The 18,226-nt window shown below is 39.3% G+C and overlaps 1 protein-coding gene across 1 annotated transcript; it reads left to right on the forward strand.

Moving 5' to 3' along the window:
- The first annotated feature begins 1,744 nt into the window (after window positions 1-1,744).
- LOC114096605 (ATP synthase subunit epsilon, mitochondrial-like) lies at window positions 1,745-1,995 on the forward strand. The gene is given in 1 exon segment (XM_027940150.2): window positions 1,745-1,995. A coding segment is annotated over 1 exon segment (156 nt). The 3' UTR covers window positions 1,901-1,995.
- Window positions 1,996-18,226: the final 16,231 nt, after the last annotated feature.

Below are 18,226 nucleotides of genomic sequence, written 5' to 3' on the forward strand. Positions count from 1 at the left end.
TTGAAGAGTAAGCACAAACCTATCCGTGTAAGGAAAGGTTGACATTACCTCTATTAGAAGGAAGTAAACTGAACTGGGTCTATAAACCCAATCTGCCTCCATGTTCCCTGGGAGTATATGGAAGACTTTTCTAGGGAATTCAGCGGGAAATTAATCACCAGAATGAAAGAGGGGAGAGAAGAGTTAACACAGGCCTGTAAATCACCCCTTCCCTGCTGGGGGATTCCTTCCCTGTGAACCATGCAATAGCATTTAAATATTAGGAGAATCTACCTTGAAAATGTTTCCAACAGGAATTACCTTCTCTATTTAGATTGGTCCTTGTAAATTAACATGGATTGCATGGATTAAGGAGCACAGCTGGCTGGAGAGTGGAGGCAGAGGAGCAAGGTCAGCAGTTCCTATAACGAATGAAGTAAAACTGACAAACTCCAAAATAGACAACAGCTTCAATGGAGAGCAAGGGGACAGCTCAGGGTGGTAGCTCTGCATCAGGTATAGAGGTCCAGACAGAGCAAGGTGGCATGTCAGGAGGCTCATCTTCATGATGCTTCCTGCCATGCTTATCATTTTAACTCAAGGCAGGAAATAAGGGCAAAACTGGCCTAGGTTCTTACCTGCCTTTGACTTGTCTCCCTCCCACCCCTCATGCCCTGCTACTTGGATCAGCAAAAATCTCATTCCCCAAGGATGTGATCTGCTTTGCTCCCATTATTTAAAAAAAAAAAAAAATTGTCAAAATACACATAAGGTTTGCCACCTTAGCTATTTTACATGTACACATTTCAGAATTGTTAAGTATACTCACATTGTTGTGAAACCAATCTAGAGAACTCTTCCATCTTGCAAAACAACTCCATATCCACTACTAAATAACAATTTCCCACTCTCCACTACCCCCCAATCCCTGCCAATCACCCTTCTACTTTCTAACTCTATGAATTTGTCTACTTCATTTATCTCAAATAAGTGGAATTATACAGTGTCTTTTGTGACTGCATTATTTCACCTGGCATAGTGTCCTCAAAGCTCATCCATGTGATAGCATGTATCAGAATTTTATTCCCTGCATGCCCCACCAGAAGAGAGAATATATCAAGAAAAACATAAGATTCCAGATGCAGAAAGTGACAGCAAAGAGGGACAAGCATAAGAAATACATTTCTTGAGAACAACCCTTGCAGAAAACATCCTTATTCTACCCTCATACATAAATGATATTTTAGCTAACTGTAGAATTCTAGGGATGATGATTTTCCTAAGATTTTTAGATGTATAACTTCATTCCTTCTTTATTCCAGTGCTGCTATTGAGAAGTCTGGACCTAATCTTATTGCTGCTCTTCTGTGGGTGAACTTTTTGTTTGTTTTCCCCTCTTCTCTAGATGCTTTTAAAGTTGCCAGTGTTGCTGGGTACAGTGGTGCACCCAGCCTGTAATCCCACTGGCTTGGAAGGCTGAGGCGGGAGGATGGCAAGTTCAAAGCCTGCCTCAGCAACTTGGTGAGGCCCTAAACAACTTAGCAAAACCCTGTATCTTAAATAAAAATATAGAAAAAGGGCTGGGGATGTGGCTCAGTGATTAAGTACCCCTGGGTTCAATCCCCAGTACCTACCCAAAACAAGCAAACAAAATTAAGTTGCCAGTAATTCCTTCCGCTTCTCAGGCCTGACCTTCCTGCAGCCTGGCTGAGCCTCTACTGCCGCATTTTCTCGATTCCACCGGTCGCACCTCTCTTGTGACATCATGGTGGCCTACTGGCGATAGGTTGGACTCAGCTATATCTGAAACTCTCAGACCTGTGCAAAAGCAGTGAGGGATGCACTGAAGGCAGAATTCAAAGCAAATGCCAAGAAGACTTCTGGCAGCAGCATAAAACTTGTGAAAGTAAAAAAGGAATAATCAACCCTGACTAAAGCTTGAAATGCTACATTTTCAAGGTGAAGAAGTATGGGCACATGTTATAGCAGATTAAAATCATCTCACTTCATAAAAAAAAAAATGTCTTGTTCATAAATTGACGATGCCAATAAATTGATGTGTGGTTCACTCTTAAAAAAAAAAAAAAGTTGCCAGTAATTTTGGAGACTCATACTGGTATGCCGTGGTGTGATCTGTTTTCATGTTAGATTGTGAGACTTTTCAATCTGGCAACTCATCTCCTTCAGTTCTGGAAATTTTTATTGACTTACTTCATCAATGCTTTCTTCCCACACCCCTTTTTTTCTTCTCTTCTCATCTTTTTATTTAGTATTTTACTTCTTGGACGTTTCTATTTTCTTATCTTTTTCTCTCTTTGTCAGTTTGCCATCTGGGAGATTTTCTTAGCTTTATCTCTTAATTTCTCTTTTTAAATTATTTTCATTTTTTTGTTTCATATATATAATGTCCCAAAGCTGTCTTTCTTCTCTATATTTTCCTGGATTAAAGGATCCTATTCTGATTTCATGAGTGCTCTATCTTTATCTCCCTGTGGATATTCAGGATGGTACATCATAGAGATGTTGACATTTTCTGCTCTGAATAGCCTATTTATTACAAGTTCTGTGTTTGTTTATTTGTGGTGATCATTGCAGGTGTTCCTCATTGTCTGATAATCTTGGCTGTCTGCCCACGATGAAGAATGGAGGAGCTGAAAAGCTGACTGGAATCTCTGAGGGGAGGGGGGAGAGTACTTGTCAACTAAGCATCCCCTTAGGACCACTTGGGTAAGCTTTGGGGAGTCCTTTGATCTTAGGACCATTCATCCTGAATGGCTAGATTGGTTGGGAACCCCTCCCCACAAATAGGCTTATGGTTAAGGTCTCCTGCTTACGGGGTAAATCTGACCAAAGATGTTTTGGAAGACCAGTGCAGAGAGAGAGTTTGAAGTCTCTGTTAAGCAGTCAGAACACTGCACAGTCACTTAATTTCCCTGCTATTGGCATAGTTCCTACTCTCACTTTAAAAAATTTCAAAAAAAATTTTAAGTTGTAGATGAACACAATACCTTTAATTAATTAGTTAATTAATTGATTGATTTTTTAACGATTTTCTTTTTAGTTGCAGATGGACACAATATCTTTATTTTTATTTATTTATTTTTATGTGGTGCTGAGGACCGAACCTAGTGCCTCACATGTGTTAGGCGAGCACTTTACCACTGAGCTACAACCCCAACTCCCCACTCTCACTTTTTAAAAAAAGTGTTTATTGGATGAGTTATAAATCCATCTCCACAAGGAGTTAACCCATATAGATCCACTTTTGTAGAGCTCCAGGGAGGCTTAGCGAGATGGAAGAGAGTTCCCTGTTTACATTGCTATCTCATAAATCCCTTTCCTGAGTTGCCTTTGGTGTCATGTATGAACTTTATGACCCAATCTAAGGGTTTTCTTAATTTTCCCCCATTTTTATAAACTAGACATGCATTCCTTAGATTCCTAAAGCTTCACACCTTCTTATTTATTTGAGCAGGCGAGGTATACCAAATCAATTTACTATTGATGTGTCTCAGATTTACAAAAGGTGTGACTCACAGAATCATATTTCCCCAACAAGAACCAGGGAACCCACGTGTTTCCCAGAAGCAATATTTCTCTTGTCACTCTGGGCTCTGACACGTGGCTTTATGAAGAAAGATGTGAAAAATCACTACACCACTAGACTCTATGCCAAGTCACTACACATGAAAAAAAAAATATCTTGGGTAAATAGAAGCCTCCAGCAGCACCTTTGGTAATGAGGCTGCAGCCGGTTTGCTTCCTTGTTTTCCTTCAGGACTTCACTGCTAGACCTCAACCCACAGCCTCACAGATGTCACCCGTGTATAAAGATAAGAAGGGGCAGGTGGAGAAAGAGGGTTTTAGAAGAAAGGGATTGTCCAGAAATCTGTCTTATTTGGAGGAATGGCACAGGAGTAAAGGATCTGGTGGATGGGGGTGGGTTTGTAGGCTGGGGGGCGGGGATGTAGGGGATAGATGAGAGCCAGAGGAATGGAGTAAGGAGACAGAGATGATGGTCATTAAAATAGCACCAAATTATCAGTGCTAATCAGTATGCCAGCTGCTTCACGACATTGTCTCCAATTTTCATTCCAACCACGGCAAGAAGCAGCAACTTCTCAAAGAGGCATCATTTGTCCCACTCTACAGATGAAAAAACAGAAGGCCTCAGCATCCCAGGATGGCCAGATTTTTTCTGCCTCTAAATTCCAGCTGCCTTCTGTTACACCAGCCTGCCTCCCCTCTATGCCAAGTTTATTCACTCATTCAGTCTGCTAGCACCTACTAAGTGTTGAACTAAGTGCTGAAAACAACAATATTTGTCCCTAAGTAGCATAGAGCCCTGACTACATTTCTTTGAAATCCATTTATTTCCCCAAAATCTTGTTGATGGGAAGGCTAGAACCACACCAGTTCTTCAATGCTACCTTTCTTTGAATGTGAGCTTTTCTTACTTGGGTTGATGGAGCCTCAGCCTTCCAGGCTCAAACTCAATTCACAAGTGAGATCCAAGAAACTGCCCTTGAGACCAATTGGTCAGGAACAGAAATCAACATCCCCTCAACAAAGGGTTGAAAATTGTTCTTGGGCAGCAAGGGAGTCCTTAGTGGTCTTGGTTGCTCTTTAGACTTATAACCACTTATCACCAGTGGAGGAAATTCCAATAAAGAATCCTGCCCCTTCTAATGTGTCTTGTAACCCACGATAAAATGTAGATATTGACAGCCATGGCATTTTGCCTAGGTCCTGGCCCATATGGAGACAGTCAGGTAATATTTTTGAGTTATAAAAACATTTTGTTAAACAGGCATGTGGTAATTTTGGAGTTCAGATTCTAAAGATTATTTTTAATTTTAATGCCTTTCTAAAGACCACATGTGAAGAGAAGGAGCTCAAATGTAGATATCAGGGTAGAATTTTCTTTCCTCCCCTCAATTCCTTCTTTCTTACCTAATACAACCAGTACTTCCATTAGGAGGTGAATTACAGACACTTTGTTAGCATAAAGCATGAAAATTATGCTCTGAGAGGTTGCCACTATTTTTAGAAGAGACACGTGGAACAGCAGCTTCAGTATCACCTGGGAGTTTATTAGAAAGGTGAATTCTCAGTTCCCACCTCCAGACCAATTATATTAGAACCTGCATTTTAACTGGATCCCCAGGTGGTTTGTACTCATGTAAAAGTTCAAGAAGCACTAGTGTAGAAATTCATTATGGAAATCTCCAGAAATATACATGGCACTTAAAGAATCTGACTTGGGCTCTAGGGTAAGTTCAGGTTCATAGGGAGAGGCAGACAAAAGCTAAAAAGATGATGAGACAAGAGAAGTGAGATGAAGATCAGAGGAAGGAGAGCATCCTTGTACCTCTTCTAGGTACGCCCTGGGCAAGCTGATAGAATGGTATGTTGGGAAAAAAAATAAATGTTTGGAAATACCATGCAGATTCAACACACAATTGTCATTTTGTTTTTGGTAACAGATTGCTTCTGCTCATCCTTACATGTATGGTCCTAAGAACCAATGGGTTGCATGTGGTTCTAAAACATTTAAGGGAAATGTTCATTTTAAAGCTAAACTGCTTCTGCAAATGGAACACACAAAAATATATTTAGAAATAATTGTTTTCATCAGGAACTCAGTTTTCCCAAAAAATGTAAATTGGGATATCCATTCCTTGATTTAATTTCCCTCTCCAAACTCACTCCACCAACTGCTTTTCCCCTCTCCTCTTGGATGGATGTCTCACAGGTGTTGCAAAAACAGCATGGGCAACATGCTCCTTACTGGTATATGTTGGCATTTTTTTTGCATCCCTCTAAAGAGCATCACCACTCACATAATTAATCAAGACACAATCCTTGCAGTCACTCTTTTCTTTTATACATTTTTAAAATTAGAGCTTTATAGTTGTACACAGTAGTTGGGTTCATCCTGACACACTCATACATGTATGGAAATCAATGCCAGTTCAAGTTCCCCCATTCTTCCCTCCCGTCTCCCATTCTCTTTCCTCTACCAAACTTCCTTTTTCTTGTCTATTAATTTGTATATGGTTGATACTTTGTTATTCTATCCTTCCCTCCCCCTTTCCTTTATTTTAATCTAGCTACCACATATGAGAGAATATATTTAATTTTTGAGTTTCTCAGTTTGGCATATTTCACTTAGCATGATATTCTCCATTTATATCCATTTACCAGCAAATGCAATAATTTCATTATTTTTTTATGGCTGATTAGAACTCTATCATATATAAATCACAGTTTATTAATCCATTCATCTTTTGATGGGCATCTGGGTTGATTCCATAATTTAGCTATTGTGAATTGTGCTGCTAAAAACATTGAGGTGGCTGTGTTGCTGAAGTATGTCACTGTTAGATCTTTTAGGAAAATACCAAGGGGTGGGATAACTGGGTCATATGGTGGTTCCAACCCTAGTCTTTTGAGGAATCTCCATATTGCTTTCCAGGGTGGTTGAACTAGTATGCAGTTCCACCAACAATGTACAAGTATATTCCCCTCCCCAACCTCCTCAACATTTATTATTGTTTGTATTCTTTTTTTTTTTTTTTTTTTGAGAGAGAGAGAGAGAGAGAGAGAGAGAGAATTTTAATATTTATTTTTTAGTTTTCGGCGGACACAACATCTTTGTTTGTATGTGTTGCTGAGGATTGAACCCGGGCCGCACGCATGCCAGGCGAGCGCGCTACCACTTGAGCCACATCCCCAGCCCCTGTTTGTATTCTTTTTTAAAAAATATTTTTGTTGTATATGAACATAATAACTATTTTATTTTTTGTGTATGTTGTACTAAGGATGGAATCCCATGCCTCACCTGGGCTAGGCAAGTGCTCTACCACTGAGCCACAACCTCAGCCCATATTGTTTGTATTCTTGATCATTGCCATTCTGACTGGAGTGAGATGAAATCTAGTGTAGTTTTTATTTGCCTTTCTCTGATTGCTAGATGTTGAACATTTTTTCATATATTTGTTGGCAATTTGTGTTTCTTCTTTTGAGAAGTTTCTTGTTTAGTTCTTTTGCCTGTTGATTGTTTTGTGTGTGTGTGTGTGTGTGTGCAAGGTTTTTTCAGTTCTTTGTATATTCTGGATATTAATTCCCTATTAGAGGAGTAGCTGGCCAAGAAGTTCTTCCATTCTGTAGGTGCACTCTTCACACTCTTAATCATTTCCTTTGCTGTGCAGAAGCTTTTTAGTTTGATGGCATCCCACTTGTTGATTCTTGGCTTTATTTCTTGTGATTTGGGAGACTTGTTGAGGAAGTTGGTGCCAGCACTCATATGATGGAGTTTTGATCCTATGTTTTCTTCTAGTTGTAAAGTTTTTTTGTCTAATTTCTAAGTCTTTGAACCATTTCAATTTGAGTTTTGTACAGGGTGAGAGATAGAGGTCTAATTTCATTTTTCTACATATAGCTATTCAATTTCCCCAGCAGCATGTGTTAAAAACATTGCCTTTTCTCCAAGACATATTTTTTTGCACCTTTGTCAAATATCAGATGGCTATGGTTATGTGGATTTGTCTTTGTGTCTTCTATTATATTACATTGGTCTTCATGTCTATTTTGATGCCAATACCTTGCTGGTTTTGTTATTACAGCTCTGCAGTATAATTTCAGGTGAGGTATTGTGATGTCTTTTGCTTGCTTAGTATTTATTGCTTTGTTTAGTCTTGGTCTTTTTTATTCTTCCAAATGAATTTAATAATTGTTTTCTTCCCTGATTTTGTGAAGAATGTCACTGGTATTTTGATGGGGATTGCATTGAATTTCTATATTGCTTTTGGTAGTGTGGTCATTTTGGAAGTATTAATTCTGCCTATCCAAGAACATGAAGTGTCTTTCCATCTTCTAAGGCCTTCAGTTTCTTTCTTTAGTGTTCTGTAATTTTCACTATAGAGCTCTTTTATCTCCTTTTTCCTTTGGTTAGATTAATTCCAAAGTGTTTAATTTTTTTGAGTTTATTGTGAGTAGGATATATTTCCTGATTTCTTAGCTGAATCACTGTTGGAGTATAAGAAAGCTATTGATTTATAGGTGTCAATCTAGAATCCTGCAACTTTGCTAAAACTTATTATAAGCTCTAGAAGTCTTCTGGTGGAGTTTTGGGGTCTTCTAGATAAAGGATCATACCATCGGCAAACAGAGATAATTTCACTTCTTTTCCATATTGTCTTCCTTTGATTTCCTTTTATTGCCTGAACAACCTTGTTTTGTTCTTGAATTTAAGGAAATGCTTTTAGTTTTTCTTCTTATAGTATGATGTTGGCTTTGGGTTTGTCATAAATGGTCCTTATGATGTTGAGATAAATTCATTTAATCCTTAGTTTCTCCAGAATTTTTAACATGTATGGGAGCTGGATTTTATTAAAGGCCTTTTCTGCATCTATTGAGATCATTATGTGATTTTTATCTTTAATTATTTTTATGTGATGAATTTCCTATATTGATTTGTGTATCAACATACACAACCAACCTTGCATCCCTGGTATGAAACCTACTTGTCATGGTGTTTTATCATCTGTTTTTGAAGGCAGCTCACTAATATTTTATTAAGGATTTTTGCATCTATGTTCTTCAGGGATATTGGTCTGTAGTTTTCTTTCCTTGATGTGTCTTTGTCTAGTTTTGGTATAAAGTTATACTGGTTTCATAAAAAGTATTTTAGTTTCATAGAATAACTTGAGAAAGACTGATGTTATTTCCGTAAAGATCTGGTAGAATTCTGAATCCAGTCATTCTTTATTCCTTGATTCTCTCCCCTTCCTGTCATCTCCCCACATTTATTCCTGCAACCAGTCCAATCAATTCCATCTCCAAAGTATCTATTTAGAATATTACCTTCTATAATATTTTCCCTGTCACTACCTCAGTCTTGGCCACCATGACCTTCAACTCAGACTCCTGTAACAATCTCCAACTGACCTGCACTCATCTATTGTTGTCTTACCTCTAATCCATTTGTTTTTGAAAGCAAGCCATATTACTCTCATTCCCCACCCCCACATAAACACTTTCCATTGTATTCAGGGAGTCAGTTAAGTCTTTCTGGAGTCCATTTCTCAACTCTTTCTCTGGTTAGCACTTTCTTGTCTTTTCTTTTTCTTTCATTGGTGCATCATAATTATGCAGAATAGTAGAATTTATTGTTATGTATTTGTACATGCACACAACCTAACACTGTAATTTGGTCAATTTCATCCCTAATCCTTCCCCTTCCCCTCCTTCCTCTCCTAGTTCTTCTTGTCTTTATGTCTCAGTTTGATGTCCCTTCTAAGAGAGACCATCTTCATTTTCCTAATTAAAGTAGGTTCTCTTAGTAATCTTCCAGCTTAGTCCTTATTTCCATCACAGCCATTATTTATTATAAATTAAAACAATTTTTGTTTCTTTTTTTATATTTTGAGTTGATGTCCTTGCATTGGTGTGAGCTTCTTAAAGGCATGGGGTTAATTATCCTAAATGCCATTGTTTTCCCTGTACTCTGCATCATGCCTGGAAAAAGTAGTTCAATACATACATGATGAATATATGAAAATCAAGATGACACACACAGGTTCACTCTGCACGTTCCAACACTGAATTGGCATTACTTAGAATCTTGGAAACTTTGGGTAGATGCATTTATGTACAAAGAATATCTGATTCTGCCTATTAGACCTTCAGTAGTAATATCTAATTCTGCAAATTCTATGGGATCCTCAATTGCCTCATGAGCAAGCATCACATACTGATAATGTTTTTCATGTTGACAAACTAGATGTAGGTTCAAATAAACCACACTGTGTAATTTGTTCCAAATTCCTGAACTACCAAAATAGCAAACCAAAGAATTATGGCTCTTTCCCCATCAGTTTAATTGCCTCATTGAAGATGTAATCTTTGTAGGTGTTTTAGCTCTTGATTTAAACAACAAATATTTGTTAGTGAACTGAATTGCTTACAATCTTCTTTCTGAAATGGAAACTAAAAATTTACAGCTATAATATCATACATTTGCTTTGTCCCTGTGATAAATTAGTACAAATCTGCAGTCTGAAATGTTTGAGCTGGTGTTGATAAAATAGGTTACCAACAAATAAGTATTTTCATAAAATTTGAAATTTGGAGCCACTGCTCTGGTTTAGTATATTATCAGGAACTTACTACTGTCCTTGCCATTGCTAAGCAACAGGTGGCTTATCCATTCTTTAATTTATTCTACTGTGATTCTTTTTTTTTAATTCTTCTATTTTGTGTTGATCAATCTCCTTCTCTGGGGCCTCTTCCTCCGGTACTACTTAGTCCCCAAAAGCTATCCCCTCTGTCCCCTTCTCAGTCCATTTTGTCTCCTGAAGACATCTGGCCGCACCCTTCCATGACTTCAATCCTCACCTGGATGAGATGGGACTCAAATCTCCATTATCTGCCTGGGAACCTCTCCCCAGAGTCCCCGATCTGTGTTCCCAAAAGTCAATTTAATAAGTCCTCTTAAATGTCCTGCAAACAACTCAGATTCAACCTTCACCAAGTCAATTTGCTACAATCCCATCCTAAAAAATAATAATAATAAAAATCCCTCTTTCTTATCCTGCAGTAGGTATCATTGCTCATCAGTTGCTTAAGCCAGAAAAACTGGAGATCATCTTTCACTTATCCATCTTCTTTACCTTCACATCCTATCATATTCCAAATGCTTTCAATTTTACTTGCTAAATATTTCTTGGTGCTGTGTCTTCATTCTTTATCCTCTTATTTGCTTCAGGCCCTCGTAGAATAAACATTTTCACTTTTAGATGGGCACTGTTCTAAGCACTTTGTATAAATTTTCATTTAATCTTACACAGCTTAATTTCATTGGTTGTTGTTACAAATTCCATTTTCAGTTGAGGACACTTGCCCAAGATAGTAATCAACCAGCTGAGATTTGAATACAGGATTTCACATGCATAACCACTAGCATAGTCTACCTTCATAAGTTCTAGTCTGAATACTGAACCAGTCTTCTTGCCATTCTTATTGTCTCCTCTCTTTTTCTAAACTTTGCATAGAGCCCCTAGGAGGTTATTCAATAACATTGGATTCAATTTGTGCAAAACCATTCAGGATTCCTCATCTCCTGTAAGTCCAAATTCTTTGGCATGCTCTATGTTGCCCTTCTGGACTTGCCCCAGTTGAGCTCTCCAAATCCCATGCTCCAGGCTTTAGTCATATTCAAAATCTGGGGGCTGATCTTTCCCTTTTTAGTGTACTTCCCAGCCCTATCCCTAACCCTATGTCATGCTGGTAAACACCAACCCAGTCTTCAAGATTCAAATATTGTTTCTTCCTATTTCCTTTTATAAAGTATAAGGTGTTGCTGCCTTTGACTTATGGCATCACCTATATCATAGTAACAGTAATTTTCTCCTTGCAATATAATTGATATAATCTATGTCTCTAACCTGGACTGTGGTTCTGGAGGCTTTGAAGAATGCTGGAGACCATTTTATATCCTAGACTTCCTTGATGCACTGTGCAATTCCTGACACTCAGTGGGTTCTCACTAAACACTTGCCATTTAAATGATAGGAAACTTGGACCTGAGTGTGCAGAATGGAGTAGCTTTAACAGAATGGAATCTTCCCAGTGAATTTTATATGCATGATTTCTAGAAATTGCTAGCCATCAAGTCTAATACATCATTTTTTTCTTAAAAATTCACTCACCCAATAGACATTTCTTGAATGCGTACTATGAGTCAGTACCAGGCTAAGATACAGGCAACACAAAGAAGAATAAGAAATAGTCTTCCTTCCTTCCTCCCTTCCCTTCCCTACCCTTCCCTTCCCTTCCCTTCCCTTTCCTTTATTTCCTACTGGAGATTAAACCCAGGGGAGATTTACAATCAGGCTACAGTACCAGCATTTTTTAATTTTTAAATTTTGAGAAAGGGTCTTGCTAAGTTATGTAGGCTGGTCTCCAAATTACAATCCTCCTATCTCAGCCTCCCAAGTAGCTGGGATCACAGATGGGCATCACTGTACCCAGGCACAATGTCTATTTCTGGTAAGAACAAATTCATTCAAAGGCTTAGTCCGAGTGTAGGGAACTCAAATAAGCACTCATGCAGCATGACAGGAACTGTGGGGCAGGAAGACACAGTGGATTAAGACAGCACAGAGAAGAGGCACCAAACCCAGCCAGAAGGGATGAGAGAAAGCATTTTGGGGGTGATACCTCCAAGTGAGAAAGGGCAGGGCCCCTACAACTCCAGAAAACAAAGAGGCCATGGACTTTTTTGAGCTCTGGTGTAACTTGATTTTACCTAATATGTAAATAAAAGACAGGCAACGAAGGGCTTTGCGTGCCAGGCTAAGGACCACTGGCTTTACCCTAAAAGATGTGGGGATGGTGAAGAGTTTTTACACAAGGCAGTGACATAACTGATCTGTCTTTTTTTTTTTTTTAATCACCCTGGTAAAGAGAAGCAGGGAGACAAGAAAGTTGTTCAGTGATCTAGGCAATAGATAATTAGAGTCTGGCTGAAGATCCCCGCCGTGGAGAAAGAGTAATCGGCAATGTGAGGTGAACTAGTAGGGTAGACTCAGCACGACCCAGGGAATACCCAAACAACAGAATGAGATAAATAAGAGGGAGGAGTCAAGGATGGCACCCAGACTGGCAGGGAGACAGGGCCATTTGTAGCGATATGGGAAGATGGGAGGAGGGGTAGAGGGGTGAGGGGAAAATGAGCTGGTATTTGGGAATGATTGAGATGACAGAGTTAATGAGCCTAGTGGAGATAGCCCATAGAATTGGTTCAAAGTTCAGGGAGGAAAAAAGAGTTCTGAGTTGGAGATATACCATTAAAAAACTATCAGTGTATGAATGATAAATGAAAGAGAAAAGGGAAAGGACTAAGGGTGGACCCTTGAAGAACATCCATGCAAGACCTAAAAGGAAGTGCTAAAGTGCCCAGGTATTCGTCTCCACAGAGGAAGAAGTCAGGAAGTCCTAATGCTCACACAGATACTGATGTTAGCCTCCAGGAGCTATGTGGAAGCCACGGAAGAGCAGGTGATTTGTAAGTGAGCCTTATGCTCACCCACCATGAGACCAGTGGCTTCTCAAGATCCAGAAGAAGGCCATGCCTTTAATGAACATCATTCTGTTTTAAAATCTCTAACCTACAGTCAGTAGAGATTAAATTTAGTTGAGGGATGGCATCAACATGCATATGAATAGCAATCATTATCTCTTACAGCAAACTATTCTTAAATATTTTTCCTAATGTGCTAGTAGTTATATATTTGATTTCATCTAGTCCCAAGCATATGTATTTTCTGATTTTCATTTTCTTTTAAGGTACACTCTATGAAACTCATTAATAACACACACATCCACAGCATTTCAATTATATTGAAGTTTCATTATGATTCTTAGAAGAGGAAGAGAGAGTACAAACCAGAGAATTGAAACCGTTTCTAAAGACTTATTTTGCAGTCTTCTGCAGCAATTCTTGGTCCTCGTGGACAGGAATGTTTATCTATGTATTTATGTAACATGCAGTCCCACAGTATCCAAGCACCTGGAAAATCGAATTAGCCTGGTCTTGATTGACTGTGTGCTGCATAATAACATAGTCCTCAGTCTGCTCTTCATCTCCTACAGTGTGCTTACTGATAGGACAATGAAGACACAGCAAGAGTTTCCATGAGCAGCTGCCAAACGTGCTCCCGGTGGTGTCTTGTCTATACAAAACGATTGCCCATAAATAAGGAAGTCTCTCCAACCAATAAGGGGCTGGGAAGTAGACTGTACCCAAAAAGAAATTACAGCATCAGGTTGTATAACTATAACACAGTTACACCATTAGTGGCAGAACATTTTTCAGCCCTTGCTGGGGACAGCCTGCCAGCAAACTGCATTGCATAGTGAGGAACTACAGTGAAAACATCAGCCAGAGGAAATTCAAGACTTGTTTTGTTCTGTTCTGTTTTGTTTTATTACTATTTTGCAAAACATTGCTGCCAGAGCTGGCAATGACCTTGAAAGTCTACAAAATCTATCCTATAAAAAAGGGCTAAACTACCCTTTGCAGGAGCTGGGAGAACTTGACACTGGCTTATTGATTAGTGAGCCCTAGCAGAGGTGGAATGACCATGAAACCAGTGAAATGTAAGCTTTCCATTTCATTGGTTTCATGGTCATTCCCCCTCATGGTCATTTCCATCTGACTGGCATGACTCTTCAAAGGCTCCATAATCATAATTTTGTGCTTATTAGGTTGTGTTCTTTGTCTTAAGGAGAGCCCTATTGCATCAATCTCTGGTCCCATCAAATCTGGATCATTCCATGGGCTTCACCTAAAAGTTGTTCCATGGCAGAGCCCAGGAATTGTTCCTTAGGATCCATTCTCCTTCATTCTTTTAATGGTCTGACCACTCGCTTTCACTTTAATTTTCAGATGGGCATATCTATCTAATTGGAGGCTATTTCTGTGTCATTAGAAGCTAGGCTGGCATGTGACAAGGAATTTTCTTGGTCAGGAGGATGATGAACAGAAGTAATGTAATTTCTTTTTTTTAAAAAAAATTTGTTCTCATTAGCTATACATGCAGTAGAATTCATTTTGATATATCGTGCATAAATGGAGTATAATTTCTCGTTTTTTTGGTTGTATAAGATGTAGATAGATTCACACTGGTCATGTAGCCATATATGCACATAAGATAATAATGTTCAGTTCATTTCATTATCTTTCCTACTCCCATATCCCTTCTCTCCCTTCTGCCTACTCCAAAGAACCTTTATTCTTCCCTGGCCACCGCCCCCCACCCACCCACCTTATTGTAGGTTAGAATCTGCATATCAGAGAAAACATTCGACCTTTGGTTTTGGGGATTGGCTTACTTCATTTAGCATGATATTCTCCAGCTCCATCCATTTACCAGAAAATACCATAATTTGATTTTTTAAGGCTGAGTAATATTTCATTATGTATATGTACCACTTTTTTTATCCATTCATCTGTTGAAGGGCATCTAGGTTGGTTCCATAGTTTAGTTATTGTGAGTTGAGCTGCTATAAACATTGATGTGACTGTGACACTGTAATATGCTGATTTTAAGTCCTTTGGGTAATAACTGAGGAGTGAGGTAGCTGGGTTGAATGGTGTTTCCGTATGGTGAGCAATTTCTGAGTTTCCCCTTTTCTAAGGCTGTGGGCTCCCTCTTTCTCTTCCTCTCTTCCTTTTGGCTGACCAAAGGCTTTAACTAGAAGCAACCACGTCCAAAGAGAGAAGTAAGTAATTAATGGAAGTAAGTAATCGTGGCCATTTACCTCTCTGTTGTCACTTGAGAGAGCTATAAACCCATGTTTATTTATGCTTCTGTATTTTGTTGTTGTTGTTGTTTTTGTTGTTGTTACAGCAGTTTAGCTTGTACTGTTTTCTCCTGTTGGGTCAGGATTTACTTCAGAGGCAGTGTGAAATGAAGAGTGTTGGCAAAGGAAGCCTGAGTCCAAGCCTCCAAAGGGTATTGAAGAATCAGAAGCCGGACAGAATCAAGAAAGTGGTAGACAACAAGATAAGAGAGGCGGCAACAGAGGGAGATCCCAGAGCTTTACCTTTTTGTGCTTTGGCTTGACATTGGGGCTTGAGTGTTGAGCTGCATTATAGAGAGGAACCCATGAGGAGCCTATGAGCTGTGTAAGTCTTAGCATCGTGTCTCCTAACCCAACCCCACCTCAGCTGATGGAACCAAGAGTGGGTGGCTGATCCCAAGCTATGACTTGCGCCATCCCTTTGTTTTGTATTGTTTTTCCCACAAGTGTGTTCTACTCTTAATAGACTGACTATTCTGATCATGTCCATTGTGGTCATGTCCATTCTCATTTGGAGCCTGAATGAGAGACTCGGAAAGAGAAAGCTAGTCATTGGCAGGAGAGGTAGAAGCCGAAGACACCAGGGAAGAAGACTGTAAGAAAATGATAATACAAAACCACTCAGCAAAAGAAGCAGAGAGAATGGGGCTGAGAAGCACGAGGGTGGAGGCTCAATCAGAACAGGGCTCTGCTCTTTGATACCAGAACTTAGGATCAAGGATGAGAACTAATGTTGCATTCTATACTTTGCTAGTTCTTCATGCAGCTTCTGATGTCTTTCCTTTCACTGAGATAAACTGAACTGATTGAAAGATACAAAGTTCAGGTAGCCAGAAAATCATATTTCCTCTAAATTTTCTATGTTCTTCTCAATCTGGATTCACTATCTTCATGATGGAGTTACCAAATAAAGGAGAATAAGAGTGAAGCTAGAGTGGGGTTTTTTGGTCATGAAGGTACATGCTGAAGTTGGGAAAGTCAGGAAGGTCCTTTTTTGCATATAATTTGTCCAAAGGAATCTCATAGCAGAATGACATTATGTCACTGTTCATGTTTGCAGCAGGTACAAATTTAGAATAGCCTGTGTGTATTTAGTCTCACTGCTGGAAGAGCTGTTAGAACATTACATGCTATTCTGGTTCCCTCCTGCGAATGCCAGCTATGTAACAGGGAGGGGAAGTGGGTTTTACACTGTGTTCTGAAGACATCTACTTTAAGGAGCTGTTTTTCTGAAAAGGAAAGATGATAGCCTTAAAATACCTGGAAGGCATCTACGGAGCTCAGAGTCATTTTTGCCTTATCTGATTTGTCCTCGAAAAGTCCTTGGGCAGCAAAATAAGAGACTAGAAGAAACACCCTTTCAACTTTAGAAAATGAGGCTGGATAGCATTCCTGCCTTATCTTACTTTTCTTCTAGGCCCATCCTTACCTCCACTTTGATTAACCTCTTTGACATCCTTGTTTGCGCTTGGGGACTTTAGGCGTTGCCCCTCTATCTCTGAGTTTGAATATCTGTTCCTCTGTTGGACAAAACTTTACTTAAACTCAAGTTCTCTTTGAGTAGGGGAAGCCAGAAGGCTCTTTCACTAGATGGTGTAGTCATGTATCAAATATTGGCTGGGAAAACATCTGTGGAGACAACATGTTCCCAGCAGGTGTTAAGCACCTAGAGTAGAGGTTAGCAGACTATAATCTGTGGGCCAAATTTACCCTGCTGCTTATTTTTAAAATGAATACAAAATTTATTTGGATGAATGAATATTTATTGGAATATAGCCACACATTTGTTTATATTTATGAATGCTTTCATATGTCAGAAGCAGAATTAGGTAATTTCCTGTAATCCCAAATTATGTATTTTTTGATCTTTTAAATAAGTTTGCTGAACATAATCCAGAGGAAAGGGATTATGCTCAATTTACCATCTGATACAGTGAAGACACTCAGAAAATTCTTATTAAAAGAAGGAAGAAAGCACACGGAAATTAAATGAATCGTTCCCAAATAACATTTTACTCTATGAGATATGAGTAAGAACAGGATTTAAATCAGAATATGGACAGGATTATCTGTTTCAGGTAGGCACACATGCAGAAGGGAGGGAGGCTTGAAGGGACTGAAATAAGGGGGAATGTGTTATAGTTTGGATAGGAGATGTCCCCTGAAGAGCTCATGTGTTCGGTAATGCAGCAATGTTCAGAAATGAAATGACCAGATTATAAGAGTTGTGTCCTCATGGGTAGATTAATCCATTTAATGAATTAATAATCTGAATGGACTACTGGGTTGTAACTATAGGCAGATGGGGCATGGCTGGAGGAAATAGGTCATTGGAGTTGTGGTCTGAACTATATCTGTCCCTAGCCCCTGGCCCTTCCTCTTCCTCTTCCTCTTCTTCTTTCTCCTCATCCTCCTCCCCCTCCCCCTCCTTCCCCCTCCCCTCCCCCCTCCTCTTCCTCCTCCTCCCCCCTCCTCCTCCTCCTCCCCCCCTCCTCCTCTTCCTCCTCCTCTATCTCCTCCTCCTCCTCTATCTACTTCTCCTCTTGCTCTTCTTCTTCTTCACTTCTCCCCACCCTCCTTCTCTCTCTCCCTCCCTTCCTCCCTCTTTCCTGACTTCCAAGAGCTAAGCAGTTTTCCTCTGATGTGCCCCTCTGCCAAGATGTTCTGATTTGCTTCACCTCAGGTAGAGAGCAATGGAGTTGGCTAACCATGGGCAGACCTTTGAAACCATGATCTCAAAGGAACATTTCCTCCTTAAATTGTTCATTTTACAAAACTTGTTCTAATTTAGTTATACATGACAGAATGTATTTTTATACATCATACGTAAATGGAGTGTAACTTCTCATTCTTCTAGTTGTATGTGACATAGAAT

The sequence above is a fragment of the Marmota flaviventris genome, chromosome 13 (assembly GCF_047511675.1).
Source record: "Marmota flaviventris isolate mMarFla1 chromosome 13, mMarFla1.hap1, whole genome shotgun sequence".
NCBI lineage: Eukaryota > Metazoa > Chordata > Mammalia > Rodentia > Sciuridae > Marmota > Marmota flaviventris.